At 56.5% G+C, this 14,279-nt stretch overlaps 2 protein-coding genes across 20 annotated transcripts; one reads left to right on the forward strand and one right to left on the reverse strand.

The window, feature by feature from the left end:
• Window positions 1–84: 84 nt before the first annotated feature.
• LOC147042783 (platelet-derived growth factor receptor beta-like) lies at window positions 85–13,907 on the reverse strand. 13 transcript variants are annotated; one of them, XM_085936531.1, is made up of 30 exons: window positions 13,688–13,902; window positions 6,805–7,357; window positions 6,595–6,676; window positions 6,236–6,297; window positions 6,034–6,102; window positions 5,854–5,948; window positions 5,577–5,775; window positions 5,233–5,502; window positions 5,022–5,152; window positions 4,865–4,946; window positions 4,706–4,780; window positions 4,383–4,572; window positions 3,843–3,958; window positions 3,652–3,763; window positions 3,483–3,585; window positions 3,292–3,403; window positions 3,103–3,197; window positions 2,882–3,014; window positions 2,705–2,812; window positions 2,461–2,565; window positions 2,293–2,395; window positions 2,117–2,214; window positions 1,905–2,032; window positions 1,710–1,832; window positions 1,202–1,313; window positions 1,038–1,137; window positions 718–823; window positions 540–624; window positions 341–467; window positions 85–249 (listed from the first exon to the last, which is right to left on the reverse strand). In XM_085936531.1, exons 5-30 carry the CDS (start codon window positions 6,086–6,088, stop codon window positions 195–197), a joined length of 3,018 nt encoding a protein of 1,005 aa, XP_085792657.1. In that variant the 5' UTR covers window positions 6,089–6,102; window positions 6,236–6,297; window positions 6,595–6,676; window positions 6,805–7,357; window positions 13,688–13,902; the 3' UTR covers window positions 85–194. The 13 variants fall into 13 exon arrangements, with proteins under 13 accessions (XP_085792657.1, XP_085792650.1, XP_085792647.1 ...); XM_085936524.1 differs by lacking the exon at window positions 6,595–6,676 and having other exon boundaries at window positions 5,611–5,775; window positions 7,236–7,357; window positions 13,688–13,904; XM_085936521.1 differs by having other exon boundaries at window positions 5,611–5,775; window positions 6,236–6,676; window positions 13,688–13,904.
• On the forward strand, window positions 7,516–14,278 carry LOC147042784 (arf-GAP with Rho-GAP domain, ANK repeat and PH domain-containing protein 1). 7 transcript variants are annotated; one of them, XM_085936516.1, is made up of 26 exons: window positions 7,516–7,701; window positions 7,885–7,973; window positions 8,135–8,172; window positions 8,326–8,619; window positions 8,698–8,787; window positions 8,931–9,090; window positions 9,241–9,339; window positions 9,477–9,581; window positions 9,875–9,935; window positions 10,018–10,138; window positions 10,224–10,488; window positions 10,609–10,808; window positions 10,878–10,963; window positions 11,064–11,246; window positions 11,307–11,387; window positions 11,502–11,601; window positions 11,671–11,727; window positions 11,785–11,911; window positions 11,989–12,088; window positions 12,160–12,397; window positions 12,476–12,521; window positions 12,742–12,917; window positions 13,020–13,232; window positions 13,317–13,422; window positions 13,716–13,863; window positions 13,933–14,278. In XM_085936516.1, the coding sequence occupies exons 2-26, from the start codon at window positions 7,885–7,887 to the stop codon at window positions 13,972–13,974; spliced, it is 3,225 nt and encodes a 1,074-aa protein (XP_085792642.1). In that variant the 5' UTR covers window positions 7,516–7,701; the 3' UTR covers window positions 13,975–14,278. The 7 variants fall into 7 exon arrangements, with proteins under 7 accessions (XP_085792642.1, XP_085792643.1, XP_085792644.1 ...); XM_085936517.1 differs by having other exon boundaries at window positions 11,307–11,375; XM_085936518.1 differs by having other exon boundaries at window positions 8,698–8,760; window positions 11,307–11,375.
• The last annotated feature ends 1 nt before the right edge of the window (window position 14,279 follows it).

Below are 14,279 nucleotides of genomic sequence, written 5' to 3' on the forward strand. Positions count from 1 at the left end.
CAACCTCCGCTGCTCTCAACAACCCTCCAAAGGCCTCAATCTGAGCGCTTGCAAACCTTCTACGTTCTCAGAGAAGAGAAGAGAAACAAGTCAATTGCTTTTTAATTCAAGCTCAGCAAAGCTACAAGTTGGACAGCAACGTTGTGTCGCGTCGCCATAGCAAATGGGTTACAAGATTGTTTTGGTGGTGCTTCTCAAAGGCAGCTTTCCTCTTCTCTTTCTGATGTCACTTCCTGCGCACACTCAGCTCTGAACGGGAAACACAGCGGCCAAGGGTGACGCTCGTCCGGGTCATCGGCAAAAATCAGGCTGACCGTGGGAATCATCTTCACCGCGCTACCTGTCTGCGTCCGGCGCAGTGTCGCTCTCGTCGCCGCCGCGTGTCCCCACCTTGACGGGAAGGATGTAGTCGCCGTGGGAAGGTCCCGCCTCCAACAGGTGAACCGTCGCCTCAGGGACCTTACTTCCTGTACAGAGAGGCCCCGATTAACAAAGGGCATTTTCCAGCGCCTAATCAAGGTAACGCGACGGAATTTCACCGTCGACGGCCACCGACGTCAGTCGGGATCGGACCGCGGCCGGATGCTGGCCCGTCAGGAAGCTTTCCGTCAGCCTGACGTACGTCTGGGCGGGACGCAAACAAGGCCACTTTCACCGCAGGCTTTAGGGAGACCACGTGGGCTCACGGAGAGATGGACGGACGGACGGCGGCGTCACCTTTCTACACTCGTCTGTCAACACGGCGTCCAAGGACGCCGCCAACGACGAGAACGACGGCCTGTCACCGGGACGCTGGCTCCAGCACGCTTGCATCATGCCGTAACTGAGCACAGGGCAACAGGGCGTCGACAGGTGGTGTCGTTTTCACGTCATTTGTCACGCGTGTCGGTAACCGCGGTCACGTGATCACATTCTGCTTTCGCACGTTCCATATTCTGCTTTCACACATTTTGCCACTGACGCTGTCCAGGCGCGCTACCAAACGTGATGTCGGCAGCGCGCGTGAGCGAGCGTATCGAGCGATGCGCGTTGCATACATGTTGGAGTCGGCGTGCTGCGGCTGCGCTAAGCGGTGTCCTCGCTTCAGGGCGCCGTACAGTTGCTGTGTCTCGGGAAGCTCCGAATACGGACTTTCACCTGCGGCAAGCAAAAGGCACATGCTCGTACGATGTGTCGCAGCGCGTGGGAGGGAGCGTCTCACCCAAAGAGAAGATCTCCCAGAGCAGAATGCCGTAGGACCACACGTCGCTCTTGGAGGAGTAAACGCTTTGGAAAATACTCTCCGGGGACATCCACTTGAGCGGCAGCAAGGCCTGTTGGGAGGGGAGCACGGATGATGACTGGCGGCCGGCAGGCAGCCAAGCAGGCAGCCAAGCAGGCAGCCAAGCAGGGAGCCAAGCAGGCAGCCAAGCAGGCAGGGAAACAGGCAGACAGGCAGGCAGGCAGGCAGGCAGGCAGCCAAGCACGCAGGGAAACAGGCAGACAGGCAGGCAGGCAGGCAGACAGGCAGGCAGGCAGGCAGGCAGGCAGGCAGGCAGGCAGGCAGGCAGGCAGGCAGGCAGGCAGGCAGGCAGGCAGGCAGGCAGGCAGGCAGGCAGGCAGGCAGGCAGGCAGGCAGGCAGGCAGGCAGGCAGGCAGGCAGGCAGGCAGGCAGGCAGGCAGGCAGGCAGGCAGGCAGGCAGGCACTAGTGACGTGGGGGCGTACTGACCTTTCCTCGGGCCACGTAGTCCCGATCCTTAAGCAGATCTCGAGCCAGGCCACAGTCGCCCACCTTCACCAGCCGCTCCTCGCATACCAGGACGTTGCGGGCTGCCAGGTCTCTGTGCACGCACTTCAACAACGCATCAAACATGCTCAGCACACACGCTAAGCTAAGCGCACTTTGAGAGATCTTTGAGCGTACGTTGCGTGATGACAGGAAGTTCATGGCGCTGGCGACCTGGAAAGAGAAGCTGTGGAGGTCACTCACGCCCAGGACGGAAGAGTCGCTGAGAAGCGGCAGTGACGATGACGACAATGCCTCCTGCTGGTCTGAAGGTAGTACACGCCGAGAAAGGAGCTAGCTCGCTCGCTCGCTCATTGATTACAAAGTCAAAGTGGCGACAACTTGCGTACAGAAGAGCTCACCAGACGCCACCGCTGCGCTCTCATGGTGGCTAACCACGGCTGCGCCCTCCCGCTCGCTCATGTCCATGTAACCGCCGTCTGCCTCTCTGCGCGCGCACACGCAGCCCTTGTGTATGGCTTGTGTCTGCACAGGTGCGGGGGATGTTTCTTCTTCGTAAGTCTACCTCTTAGCGTCCGCATTGGCGTGCACAAAAGTCTGCTTGCGGCATCGCAGGTAGTTGGCCAGGTCTCCGTGGCAACAAAACTCAGTGACGACGTAGACGGGACCTGCGGCGGAGGAGGCACGCCTCAGTCAGTTAGCACACTGGGGGCGTCATTGCGCGCCAGCTCACCTCCTGACGTGCACGCTCCGAGCAGGTTGACGATGTTCACGTGAGGACCCAGATGACACAAAACCTTCAGCTCGGACAACAACGACCCACTTGCGCCGCTGTTGGCTGAACACACAACGCATATTTGTTGTCATACACACGTACAAAACAGGTACACAAGAAGAGAAAAGTACAGACGCACAGGTACGCACATGGTACGCGCAGGTACAGACAGGCACTTCTAGAGGCAGAAAGCGGTACTCACGTTTGACCATCTTGACAGCCACTCTGGTGGTGGTCGTCTGGTCCCGGAGCAGACCCGATACCTGGGCTTCCACTACTCGGCCGAAAGCTCCCGAACCCAGCACCTCGCCTGAACACACGCCGACCGGGATCTAGTCCAGGCCGCGACTCTGTACCGCTAGCGTAGAACTCCCATCACCTAGCTCAATGTTGTCCCTGGGTATTTCCCAGGAGGGATGGTAGGGCAGCCGGCCGGCGTCCACGTAGGTGTACTCCAGTCCGTCGGGACTGACGGAATCGATCAGCTTCCATTGAACTTGGTAGCGAGGTTTCTGAATGGTGGGGCGAGAGTACTTGCTGCTGCAGCAGTGTAGTGCAGCGCACCTAGCGGCGAGGTGAGCGAGTAGCGCTACTACTGACCTTTCTCCACAGGATGATGAGGATCACCAGAAAGATGATGGCAATGACCACCAGAACCAGAAGCAGCGCCAGCATGGCCACCTGAGACAAGAGAGCTGGACAGGAAGGTGGGGCTTGGTGACGCGGACTTAATGTGCGCTCAAAGAGTACTTCTTTCTCTCGTGTCATCCGACGAGCCATCACACTTACAAGTGGACGTCAGTTTGAGGTCTCTGGCTCGTCGTCCCGCGGAGTTTGAGGCCTCGCATCGGACGGCGGTCAAAGTGGCGGCAGCGGCTTCCAGGCTCAGCAGGCTGCGCACCTGCCAGGGCCAGGACCGCCCGGGCACCCGGTGAGGATGTCACATGGAGGGGGGTGGTACGACAACACCGGTTGCTTACCTGGGTTAGGCCTCCATCTGCCAGGGCGCTGACGTTCACCTGCAGCAGCACGCCCTCTGAGGCACCCGATTGGCTCGTCCAGCTACCTGTCCCGTTAGCGCACCTGCGAACAAACGCGGGACATTTCCGATGATGTTTCCATTAACAAGCTAAGCTAAGGTGCCCTTACCCGCGTGCACTGTGGCACGTGTACCAGGTGACAAAAGGGGGCGGAGCTCCTTCGCAGACGCACAACATGGCCCGAGTGCCCGTCTCTGTCAGTGACGTGATCCTCGGGGGTGCTGCGGTGCGGCCACACAAAAACAGAGACACAAGATAAATACCCAAACACATCAGGGTGCAGATAAAAAGTTCAATGACCTTGAACCTGCAGGTAGAAGAACACCTCCTCCTGGTCATCTTCATTGTAGATCCTGGCTGCGTAACTTCCCGTTTGCTCCAAGCGGACCCTCGCCAAGCTCAATGTGCTCACGTATCTGTCGCCAACACAGGGCTTTTTTTAAACCATTTGCACTCTTCTTAGGATCATGCTTGTTGATAGTGTCTTCTTAGCAAACTTGGGTTACCATCACACGTTGGCATTGTTGTTGTTAACGTCATCGTTGCCATTAATGTTAGCATTATTAGTGTCACGTTTGGCGGGGTTGTCACAATCTCAGTTCTCATATTTTTCAATCACGATGTTGTTAGTTAGCATCAATCAACAATGTCATCGTTAGTGCTTTGTTAGCTCCAATTTAGCATTGTCGTTCGAATCGGTTAGCATACAGTAAATGTTAGCATTTTTGCCGGCCGACATCACTATTAGTGATCGGTGACAGCACAAAGGTTGCATTGTTGTTAATATCACGTATCGTATTGTTTGTGTTAGCATCGTTATTAGTGTCACGGTTAGCGTACCTGCCGTCCGTCACACGCGCGACAGACTCGACAATTGTTCCCATGAGGATGACGACGCTGCGGTTGTCTTTGTGCCACACCACCGTGGGCGGAGGGTGGGCGTCCACTTCCACCCGCAGCGCCACCGTGTGGCCGACCAGCACAGACATGTTTGTGTCACGTGTCGCCCGCGCAGAAACGTAACCACGATCTGCGGAGATTCCGCGTGCGAGTGTGACAGTGTGCGCGCAGATGTGCGTGTGTCCGTTTCAATCGTGTTTAGTTTGCGCGGATGTGTTAGCGTTCGCTCGCTGGCTGGCTGGCTGGCTGGTTGGCTCGCTCACCCAGTACGTTTACTGCGATGCTCTTTTCCACACGCCCCCCCTGCAGGGTTTCCTGGACGGCGCACACGTACACACCTGCGGGACGCGTCACCAACGTCTGGAAGTTAACGCAGAAGCCACTCGCATCGCCAGTGACCAGCGGCATCGATCGGCGCCTACCCGAGTCTGCCAGAGTTACAGAGGGGATGTCCACGAAGGAACGGATTTGATTGGGCCCAAATTCTGTCAGAGGCTCAATTTCCTAGAACGACACAAAAACGTCGCTTCAAGTGGACACCCGTCAGGCAACAGAGCACGCGACAGGAGACGGAGCTACCTCTCTGCGGGGGAAGGTCCAAGAGAAGTAAACCATGTCGCTGTCTTGGACGGTGCAGTTGACCACCAGCCGCTGTCCGCGCTTCAACACGCTGCCGGACGCTATCAAGTCCACCTCCAGCTCCTTGGCAACTGGCAGACAGACAGGTGGGCCAGATGGACGGACGGGCCAGCTGCAGGTTGAGGGCTGAGGGAGGGACAAAGCTACTCACCCACCACGCTGAAGACATAGTAGACCTGCGAGCGCGTCTCCTCGGTACCGTCGGAGGCCAGGCATACGTAGGACGAGTCGTTCAGGCGTCCTGTGAAGCCGCGGCCCGGCTCGTACTTCAGTCCGAAGGCCGGCGTTTGCTCCTCGCCACCGCTGCGTTGGTAGAGGCTGACGTTCAGACGCGGGTCGGACACCACGCAAGGGATCGTGTCCTCCTCCTTGTCCTTCATCACCACACTCGGGCCGAGCGGAACAAACCACTGGTCCGGACCTGAGGAGGGTGGGCCAGCCAAAACAGTCAAGGCACTCTGTGACACTCGATGGGCCAGAGGAGCTGAAGTTCACCTTGTCCGGGTACAAAGACGTCCATCTCTCTGACCTGATCGGACGCCGGCTCCTCGCAGGCATATCTGCCAGAATTCTTCCAGGTGACGTTGAAAAGGCGCAGGACACTGCGGGATCCCTCCCTTTCCACCGCAACCGTGTCCTGCTGAGATTCCTGCCACGGTAAGCGCCACCACACCTGGTTCCACCCGGAGCACACCTTCCGGGCAGAGGCGCGGCGTCAAACACCCCAGAGGAAGGGACCAGAAGCCACACAGACAGGTGAGCTATGACTGACCACAGTAAAGTTGCCATGAGGCTGCAGCAGAACCCGGGAGGCCAGAGGAACCAGCTCCAGATTGACAGCCCCTTTTGGGAGAAGCAGGAGCACACCTACACACGCACGTGTGCACGCAGCCACACTGGCCTAAGTTGATCCAAGCCAATCAGCAAGCACGACAGTCGCGTGGTCACTGACCCAAGAGAAAGTGCAGTCGTTTCAGACTTGCTTCTGGTACTCCCACGGATGCCATAGTGATTCGGGCTCCTGGCATCGCAGACATTAGTTTTCGTTTGGATGCCAAGTTAGGCGTCATCGCAGAGATGGCCGACTCGTTTCTCGCCAAAGCTAGTAGACAACGTGGACTCGGTAAGTCGCCGCGCGGCTTCGCGACACTCACCTCAGTCGGCCATGTCCGAGTGACTTTGGGGAGGATGGGATGAGGTCAAAGCGATCATCGACCTGCCGCACACAGATAAAGACACCCGAGACAACCACGTGACATTGACAAAGAGTCGGTCCTAGTCGCCGCTTTGCGGAAAATGGGAGCGGATCGCCCCGAGGGGGCGGAGTCAAATATTGCCAAGTCGACACGTGTCTGCTAAAGGCATCAACAGACATTTTTGTCTTTACTTCTACGGAAAGTCCGGAGGAGACTTCAGAATCTGCATTGGACGCCAGTTTCAAAAACAAGATAGAAAGTAGAGCATTGGCAGCTACGCCCCGACCCGAGTGGCATCAAAATAGTTTTCTTCCCACCTTGTCCGCCTCGTGTCGGTCGGCAGCGCTCCTTCTCTTCCCGACGCTTTTTCCTTCCCACCGCTTGATGACTGGAAACAAACTGGACGAGCAGGCAGAGGGAAGGAAAAAGAGAGCGAGAGAGCGAGCGGGCAAGCGAGAGAAAGAGCGTCTGTTTTCAATCGACATCTCTGCCAACTCAGACAGGAAGTCGAGTGAGCTCCAACATACACAAGCGCGCAAGCACGCGGCGGCTCGTAAATGTGGAACCTTCAAGAAAGCCTCCACGGACTAGCTCCGTCCATGTCAACGGCTCTCCGTTGGAAACGTCTACTCTTTTCAGATGAATCTCATCCCTACTTTCACTCAAATAAGCGGTCGGCGAGCCTGAGCCATCCACTGGGCAGACACAAAAGCGCTCCCGAGAGAAAGCGCAGCTTATTGAGCGTGACACGCCCGTAGGACCAACTTTGCGCATCCTCCATGTCCCATCTTTGTTTGTCAGCGAGCCCGAGCCATCCACTGGGCAGACAGAAAAGCGCTCCCGAGAAAAAGCGCAGCTTATTGAGTGTGTGACACGCCCGTGGGGCCAACTTTGCGCATGTCCCGTCTTTGTTTGTCGTAGCCGCACGTGCGGCTCAGATCAGACACAAATCACTTACTTGGCCTATAAAGACGATTCTGGGTCCCGTTCCGATAGCGGGCCGCAGCATCCCGGCTGGCTGGCTGCCCAAGGTGGCACCCGGTGCTTGGGATGCGTCCAATTATTCGGACACAGAGCGTGCTAATAACACACACAGTCATAAACACAGCATCTGTATCACAGAGTACTTCACTCTTGTCACTGTGGATTGTTGCATGAATACTTGAGTGATGACAGGAGCAACAGGAACTGGTTGTGCATTAAAAAAAAAAAAAAACACCAACAACAACAAGAAGAAGAAGAAGAAAGTGCCTGAGCAGGTCGGACCATATCAGTCAGTCACATGAACCTGGCTGTCCTAGCGACATCCGCACAGAGGAAGATAAATGCGAGAGAGCAAGACGCACATATGAGACAACAAGACTGCAGACTAAAGAAGAAAAGATCCAGGAGACAAGTGAGAACACAAGCTAAGAAGTGACCCGGTAAGAAAAGCTCTCCGTCGGTCGTCTCGCGTTCTACTAGTATGCTATTAGCGTACGGTAGCTGTCCCGTCGTCTCGTTTCGTTTCGCCACGACGGCCCATCTGCTCGCTCTGTGACCGATGAGCTGATCCATTTGATTAACAACCCAACTCCTTTCTCCGATCCATGAATGGTCTCCACCAGATGGCTTCGTCCCCGCCCGTCCCCAAGCCGAGGGCTCGCTACGCCAGGGACAGCCTCGGCTCAGCCTCCACGCCGGACGGCCGATCAGCGTATGCGCGCACCAATCGATGGCTGTCGGCATGAGTTTGTTGGGGTGGCTTAGGGTGCTCCACTGCGGGCAATAAATAGCGGGCGGGGTAGTTCTGATTTCACCAGGAGTTTGATTCTGTCCTGGTGGGTGGTGAAGCTGACACCTGTTCCTGTCTTTCAGAAATCACACTCTTCCTAATGGAGTTCACTTCAGCACAGGTGCACACGTACACAATGGGCACTAAAAAAGCCTGACACAAGACAGCGCAGCGCGCGCCAGTGTCAAAAACCGGTTTCAAAACCAGTTGCACACACGACGCAGTCATCCATTGATCCAATTGTGACATGGTTGTGTCCTCTCCTCACCCTCAGAGGAAGACCCGGGCTCACCCACGCTGGCATTTATCGGCGACTCTGGCTCCGGGCCGTCTCCCTCGTCCCCGCCCTCCGTACACACCATGGCGAGCAACATTGCTAAGCACATACCTAGCTTAGCGGGCGCCGTCAGCACCACCGGCGCTAAGCCCAGCCCTGCTGCTACGCCAAACTTGGGCACCACTGTTAGCTCCTTATCAAAGATACCTAGTTTAGCAGAGATGCTTAGCGCGGTGACTAACTCGCCGTCTCAACATTCCGCCAAAGGCGTCCCTTCGCCAAAACCCGACGGTAAATCAATCAATGCTCACTTTTTGATGATCAAGTCATACAGTGGCATCATTCTTGACGTCTGTTCTTTCGGCGCAGATGCCGGCGTGGCGCTGGACTCCCCGGCACCGACACGGGGCCAAGTGGGAGTCGCGGGACCAGGTGATGGTGGAGAGCAAAAGTCAATGGGTGTGTGTGAGTGTGTGTGTGTGTCATTACTCCCTCTCTGCTCTAGAGAGTTTTCTTTTCATCAAACCATCTGGGTCCGGTCGACAAAAATCCCAGCCAATGCTCTTTTGCGCCATCTCACGTCCTCTTTGCAAACTCCACAGAGGAAGCAGACGACGACGATCTCTACATCACCGTCTTGGAAAGCTGGGACCACGACGACACCGACTCGTCCGACGAGGAGGAACTCTATCAAAATTGTCCGCCCGCAACCAATGGAGCGATGAGAGGAGATTTTGTAAAGGAGGCACTCAACAGCGCCAAGTAGATACTCGCGCCATTTCTGACAGCTGTACTCGAATGCTACTCCACTTTGTTCTACTCAACTCGTAGTCCACCGGGGGGGTCCTACACGACAGCTCTCGCTACATTGGCTAGTCGACTGATACCGTTTGTTTTGTGCGTGCCTTTCAGCCGTTGCTCGAGTACGTCCCCACGGCCGGCCCCGCCTCCTAAGTTGCATCTGGCCCAATCGGCAAAGGGCGGGAAGCCCTCCAGACAAAAGACACTTGGGTAAAGTACAAACGGCGATTGTCCGTGTTTTCTTCTTCTTGATACGGTTGTGTTTCGCTGATGACGATGTTCCTTTGGCTCAACGCGCTCCGTGGCGGAACTTGCACTTTGTCATTGTTTTTGCGTCTGCGTTGCAGCGTGGCAACCATCCGGGTGTCGAGGAAGAAAGGACACGGCCCGCCTAGCGCTCAGCAAAGTGCGGTGGTCCGAGCCAGCTGGCTGGACGTTTGGAAAGGCTTCAGGTAGCCGGAGAAGAGCTGTCTCCCGATGGAATGACCAATGGCCAAAGACCAAACGGAAACAAGAAGCAGGCCCAAACCAGATGGGATTGCCGTTCCTTGTGCCAATCAAAGTCGATGGGAATAGCCCAGGCTCGCTCGCGCGCGCTTGCCACGTCGCCATTTATGCACTCAAAGACGGACGGCAGCCTCCGTTCTACCGACGCTCGTGTGCCAAATTGACAGCGGATGATTATGATCGGGTTGTCTCCGTGCAAAGATCCATTGAGCGACTGGCGCTTTCTTCTTTCTTTTAGACACAACGTCTTTTGGGCCACGTTGGACGGACAGTTGATGTCTTTGTGGAAAAAACGTACAGTGAGTGTGACCTGCAAACGCTGCTTGCCATGCCAGCGTTTGCAGGTCATGAGTGACAGTTGCGCCTTTCATTATTGAGCAGGACCAGTTCAGCGAGGTTCTCTTCCATGTGTCCGGCATCACAAACGTCAAGAAACTCGACAGAGGGAGATTTTCCCTCTACTTCAAGAAGAAACATTACGACTTCATGGCTCACAGCGACGGTGGGCTATCGCACGCACTCCGTTCCGCTCCTCCGAGCTCGCCGACGCGACGCTTAACCGCTCTCGGCCCTCGTTTGCGTCACAGACGTTCAGGACGGTTGGGTCCGCTCGCTGCTGGCGTCACGGGGTCAGCCCGGTCCCGCCGGCCCGGACCTCCACGGCGCCGTGACGGTCAAGGACCCCAAGAGTCGCTTCTACGCCGCCGTCTGGGGCCACGATTTGTGGATTTACCAGAACAAAGAGGGCTTCCAGCTGGGCGTGGCCTGCTACAGCATCCCCCTCAACCTGGCCACGGTCCAGACCACCGGGAGACACTCTTTCACCCTCGCCACCCCGTTCAAGACCTTCGGGTACGTGCGGGCGGCAACCCTGGCTTGAGAGCGACATGGCCCGCCCTGGCTTGAGAGCATCGCGACGCCACGTGGCCTGCGCTGGCTAACGCTGTGGTTTCCCTCTTTGACCCACGTCAGTGTGTCTGTGGATTCATCCAAGGATCTGTCCGTCTGGCTGGAAGCTTTGTCCTCGTCCATCAGCAGCGCTCTGTCCTGCAGCCAGGTGGCGACGCGCCTGTGGAAGAATCCCAGCAACCGGCAGTGCGCCGACTGCGCCGCCGCCGACCCCGAGTGGGCGGCGGTAAACCTGCTACTGGTCATCTGTCACAGCTGCGCAGGTGAACTCACGAGCCAGCGGCCACACACCGGCACATGACCACTAGCCCGTGCTAACCGCCTTTGTTCAGGGCAACACCGAGCTCTGGGCAGCACCCTGTCCAAGGTCCGTAGTCTGAAGATGGACAACAAGGTGTGGACCGAACCACTCATACAGGTGAGGGAGGGGCCATGCCGGGCCGGGCCAACTTTGCAAAGGAAGGAAAGACACTGGCCCGTCTGCCTCTCACATCTTCCCCCTTCTTACTCTCTCCCAGCTGTTTGTTGGCCACGGTAACCGTCTCGCCAATCAGGTGTGGGCCCCCCTGGTACCCTCGGCCGAGCAGATTGCTCCAGAGGCCTCCCACGAGAACAGGTCCAAATTCATCCGGGACAAATACAGCAAGGGGCGCTACCGGCGACTCCACGCCCTGGCCTCTTCTCCCCAGCTGATGCAGCAGGTGGAACGGCGTACAAACACTGACCATTCCGGACTCGCTCACTCATGTCTTTTGTTTTAGAGGCTGCGACAAGTGGTTTGCGGTGGCGACGTGGAAGAAACTTTCTCACTTCTCTGTTCGGGGTCAAAGGTAAGGCAGAAGGTGCGCTTTTCCACCCGTTTCAAACTCAATAGGAATTAAGCGACTTTGTCCAATGGGCGGAAGCCCTAACTTCTTACGCCAACGCACGCTTGTGACATCACTCACTTGGTGCAGGTGTGTCAAACGGACCCTCAGAGCCCTTCGGCCATCCAGCTGGCTGAAAGAGCAGGCCAAGCTCTGCAGGCTGAGCTTCTCAGACTCAACGAGTACACAGGTCACGCAAATGCCTCCATATCTACCTCTCCATAGTTTTGGAAGGATTTTTATCCCTTGTTTTCAACAGAGGTTCCGCGACAGCTGCCAAAACGGGGGGACGGGAGAGCCGAGTCCAGCCCCTCAGGTAAAGCCACGCTTTATGATGCATTCACGGACCCGGCTTACGCATCTCCACGTATAGCCGAGGAAGACGAGAAGCTTCACGGCAAACTGGAAGACGATCGTTTCCTCTTCTCTTTGGAAAACGACTCTGCGGCTTGCGACGTCCTCGACTTACGAGAAGTTTTGTCGCTTTTCCGAAAAGACGGGTAAATATTTGCCGAGGCGCCGGGCACTGCCGTGCGTGGGTGGGTGGCAAAGTAAGCTCGCTCCTTGTGACCTCCAGGGCCACCTTTCAATTTGAGTTGATCACTTTGGACAATCAGCTCCTCTGCGTGGCCGAGAGTGAGGACGAAAACCTCATCCATCTGGTTCATATCCTCAAGGTGAGAGTGACAAGATGAAGCCTGCCTGGGAAGATCAGACAGGAGCACCTGAAAGCGGACTCCTCTTGCAGGTCATTCTCCCGGCCGGCGTGTCTTACGCTGAGGTGCGCGGGGCACTCGGGGTCAGCAAAGTGCACGTGGTGGAAGGCGGCGGCGGCGGCGGCGGCGGCGGCGGCGGCGGCGGCGGCGCCTCGGAGAACTCCGAGGCCTGGTTGCTGCTCTGGGACGGCGGGGTGAGCGTCCATTGCGCTCGCAGAGGCTCCAAGAAGACGATGTTAAGGATGGAACTGAGCGCGCTCAGTCGCCACGGTAGGCGTCCCTTCGTAGCCACGTCCATTCGAGCAAAGGGAATGAGCCAAATGAACAATCCGCTCCATATTTCTTTAGAGATGGATCCGGCTGGAGATATCATAACCATGGTGCTCGGACACAGGTAGGCGGCAGGCGCGTTGCGTTGGGTCACTTGTACCGGCCGGGGGAAACAGAACGGCGAGAAAAAGCTCGAACAACCGAGTGACTATCGCGACGGCGCAAAGATGGCCCGATAAGCCTCATATTGGAGAACGCTGGACAAGATTGAGAGCAGACGAGAGTCGGGCCGGTCACCTGACGAGACAAACGCGTCATTGACTGACACGTATGCATGTGCGCAGACGGGTCTCCTTGCACTTTGACGTGCACGACAGCTGCGGCAGATGGTACCGCATGCTGCAGGACGCTCTGGCCGATCAAAAGGCTCCGGAATCTCCCGTCACGTCCGAGCCGCCCGGCGACCCCGACTCAGTGCCGCTCGCCGTCCGCCGATGCGTCCGGCACATCCAAAAGCACGGTGGCGACTTCCTCTCCTATATCCCATCTCCTTTGCTGAAGGCTTCTTCTCGTCCGACGCATTGTCAGCCACCCTGGATTGTCCGTCGCTGGTCTATTTCAGGTCTGAAGGTGGAGGGCGTCTACCGGCGCTGCGGGCTGGCCTCAAAAGTGTCCCAGTTGGCCGAGGCCCTGGCAAGATGGCCCGATTCTGCCCCGCTGGAGTCGGGCGAACAGGGCGTGCTGGATGCCGCCGCCGCCCTCAAGCAGTACATCCGGCGGCAGCAAGTGCAACTCTTCCCTGAGGACGAGCGCAACAAGTGGATGCGTGCTGCTGGTGGGTCCAATCGTGTTTGAAGCCCCTTTGGGCAATGACGCCACATGCTGGGTCGCTCCTAATCGTCCAACTTTGTACGTCAAGCCATTTCGGATGAGCGTGCCAGGTTCTCAGCCTACCGACGCTTGCTACGCCAAATGCCAGCTGAGAAGCGAGGGACGCTCGACGCCTTGTTTGGACACTTCTACACGTAAGCAGGCGCCGAACATCACACGAAGACTCGCACGTTCGACTTCCTTTTAAAATATTGGCGCGCGACTGACTGGAAAAACTCAATGAGGGCTGGCTGCACTGCTCAAACTCACACAAGTGAAGGAAAAAAAAAAAAAGTTCCGACACGACTGAGGTAGTCCAACACACACCGGCCCAATGTTGCTGCTCATTCACACGGACACACACCCACACACGACACGACAAAAACCCAACACGTCACCGCCCCGGCCCGTCGTACTCACCCCTTTCGCGGCGTCGCTTTCTCGACAGGGTCCAGACGTTCTCTCAGGTCAACAAGATGTCGGCTCATAACCTGGCCTTGGTTCTGGTTCCGTCGCTCTTTGACAGTCTTAACGGCGACCTGCTCAGGCTGACGCGCGAGTTGGTCCTGTACCACGCGCCGCTCTTCCATTTCCAGGTAAGTGCGTCACGTGGTGTGACGTCACGTGACGGCGTCGACTCAACGCTGTTTTGGGACGCTTTGCAGCTGCGCCACGATGAGGAAGAGGAGGAGATCACCGTCCTCTAAACAACAACCACCACACGTGACAAGATACACGCATGTACAAATTCAAAAATGAATTTGGCTTTTTGGGAAGTGAAAAGGTTATAACTTGTGAAAATGCACTCCCCTTATTTTTGAAAGCATCTCCAAATGATGTCCAACGAAAAAATGTCATCAATTACTGAAAATTGCCTGAAAAAGAAATTTTCCACAAATGTGTTGCTCATAAGAAGAACCCTTTGATGAAACCTTTTTCCTCTCCAAAAGATGATTTTTTTTTTCTAAATGGCATGGAACCACCTTTTGTAATAAAAAATGATCCCCAAAAC

This window comes from Syngnathus leptorhynchus, chromosome 17, assembly GCF_054491065.1.
Source record: "Syngnathus leptorhynchus isolate UIUO chromosome 17, UIUO_Slep, whole genome shotgun sequence".
Lineage (NCBI taxonomy): Eukaryota > Metazoa > Chordata > Actinopteri > Syngnathiformes > Syngnathidae > Syngnathus > Syngnathus leptorhynchus.

Coding starts and splice junctions, on each gene's coding strand:
- LOC147042783 (XM_085936520.1), bottom strand. CDS start 6,762: ATGTCGATTGAAAACAGACGCTCTTTCTCTCGCTTGCCCGCTCGCTCT. Junction 2,566..2,704: donor GGCTGTCAAGATGGTCAAAC/GTGAGTACCGCT, acceptor TTGTGTGTTCAG/CCAACAGCGGCGCAAGTGGG. Junction 1,833..1,904: donor ACTTCCTGTCATCACGCAAC/GTACGCTCAAAG, acceptor GCGTTGTTGAAG/TGCGTGCACAGAGACCTGGC.
- LOC147042784 (XM_085936513.1), top strand. CDS start 7,885: ATGGCTTCGTCCCCGCCCGTCCCCAAGCCGAGGGCTCGCTACGCCAGG. Junction 9,936..10,017: donor CTTTGTGGAAAAAACGTACA/GTGAGTGTGACC, acceptor ATTATTGAGCAG/GACCAGTTCAGCGAGGTTCT. Junction 12,522..12,741: donor ACCATGGTGCTCGGACACAG/GTAGGCGGCAGG, acceptor GCATGTGCGCAG/ACGGGTCTCCTTGCACTTTG.